The following is a 1504-nucleotide window of genomic DNA, read 5'->3' as shown; positions in this document are numbered from 1 at the left end:
GCTTGCCCGAGTGGTAGTGATAGTTCTTCTCAGCTGCTGTTAAGTTCGAGAGCCATAAGCAATGCCCTAAGCTTCCCATCTTGCTTTTGGTAAAGAACTGCTCCCAAGCCTTGGTGTGACGCATCAGTGTGTACAACAAATGGCTGAGTGAAATCAGGGAAACCTAAGACTGGTGGTGAAGCAAACACTCAATCAGCTGTTCAAGTGCCTGTTGATGCTGGTCAGTCCACAGGATTGGCTTGTTTGAGGGCACCACATGACTTATTTCTTTGTTTTTCTTTCCGTGGGTGGTCAGGTAATTTCTCTGAATTCTGCTTTCAGGAGGTCATACAGGCAGCTGGCCCTCCTAGAAAATCTTTGATGTACTGTCTGTAGTAAGTGAGTAAACCAAGCATTTGTCTAGACCAGCCAGTAGGGTGCAGGATCAACTGATGGCGCTCCAACGCAATCAACACCAGGGAGAAAATAGACACCGTCACTGACACACACTGTACAAACGGAGTGACCTGATGGGGAAGAGAGGAGATATATAAGGGACAAGAGAGGGAGAGGGAGGAGAAAAAGGCACATTATGGACACAAACAAACACGGCAAGGTTATCAAACAAAGATACAGGAACTCTGAACAAGGATTTTTTTGAAGAAAAGACTTTGTGTTCTCACCTTGCAGAGTGCCTCCCCCAGTACCCAGCGGTCCATCAGAGTATAGATGACGGTGACGGGTAGACACACCACACACATCAAGATGTCGGAGCAGGACAGGTTGGCGATTAGAATGTTGGTGACATTATGCAGTTCCTTCTGCCGCCCGATGATGAAAACCAGGCCCACATTGCCTAGCAACCCTACTGCGATCACCGTGCTGTAGGCCACGATGAGGAAGGTGGCTCCACTCACCGAGGGCGGACACTGGGCTGACTCTGACCAATCAGAGTTCTCCCAGACGCCAGAGGAGCTGCTGTTATTTGTCATGGTGGAAGAAGTGTTTTGGGGGCTGTTAGAGGGAGCTTACTGGCAGAGCCTGGGAGTTGATGGGGGGCTAGAGGGAGCTAAAGGGGGTGTAGAGGGGACAGGGTGACTGGGTAATCAGGCAGTTATAGTCCTTCTATACCCTCCTCAGTTGTCTGATTGGTCGTCAAGATGTTAGAGTCGCTGTGATTGTCTCTCCGAGTCTGCTAATCACTCTTATTGGTTGAGCACTCAGTCTGATGGAGACAATATGATTGGTTTGGCTCAGGAGGAGCACAAAGTCTATCTGTAAAACAGGGAAGAGAATAGAAAATAATCTCAGTCTATCTACTGTATAAGAGAAGAGAATCTGTAAGAAAAGATCTAAAGATCATGAATAGAGGGAGTGGAGGAAAAGAGAATAGAACTTAGAAGATATACATACAGAAGATGAGAGAAAATGTGAAAAGACAGAACAGAAGATGAGAGAAAATGAGATTAGAACAGAGGAGAGGACAAGAGGATCATAAAAAAAGGAAATTTGAAAAAAGAAAAGA

The 1504-nt window shown here is 46.3% G+C and overlaps 1 protein-coding gene across 1 annotated transcript in view; it reads right to left on the bottom strand.

Annotated features, from left to right (window-relative positions):
- LOC111960876 (neuropeptide Y receptor type 4) overlaps positions 1-1208 on the bottom strand; it is a 33899-nt gene extending 32691 nt beyond the window's left edge. Inside the window, 2 exon segments of the mRNA XM_070442755.1 lie at positions 404-506; positions 663-1208. Coding sequence (XP_070298856.1) covers positions 404-506; positions 663-971 — 412 coding nt within the window. The 5' untranslated portion in view covers positions 972-1208.
- Positions 1209-1504: the final 296 nt, after the last annotated feature.

The sequence above is a fragment of the Salvelinus sp. IW2-2015 genome, linkage group LG4q.1:29 (assembly GCF_002910315.2).
Source record: "Salvelinus sp. IW2-2015 linkage group LG4q.1:29, ASM291031v2, whole genome shotgun sequence".
NCBI classification, from domain to species: domain Eukaryota; kingdom Metazoa; phylum Chordata; class Actinopteri; order Salmoniformes; family Salmonidae; genus Salvelinus; species Salvelinus sp. IW2-2015.
This window is presented reverse-complemented; position numbering and strand designations above follow the sequence as displayed.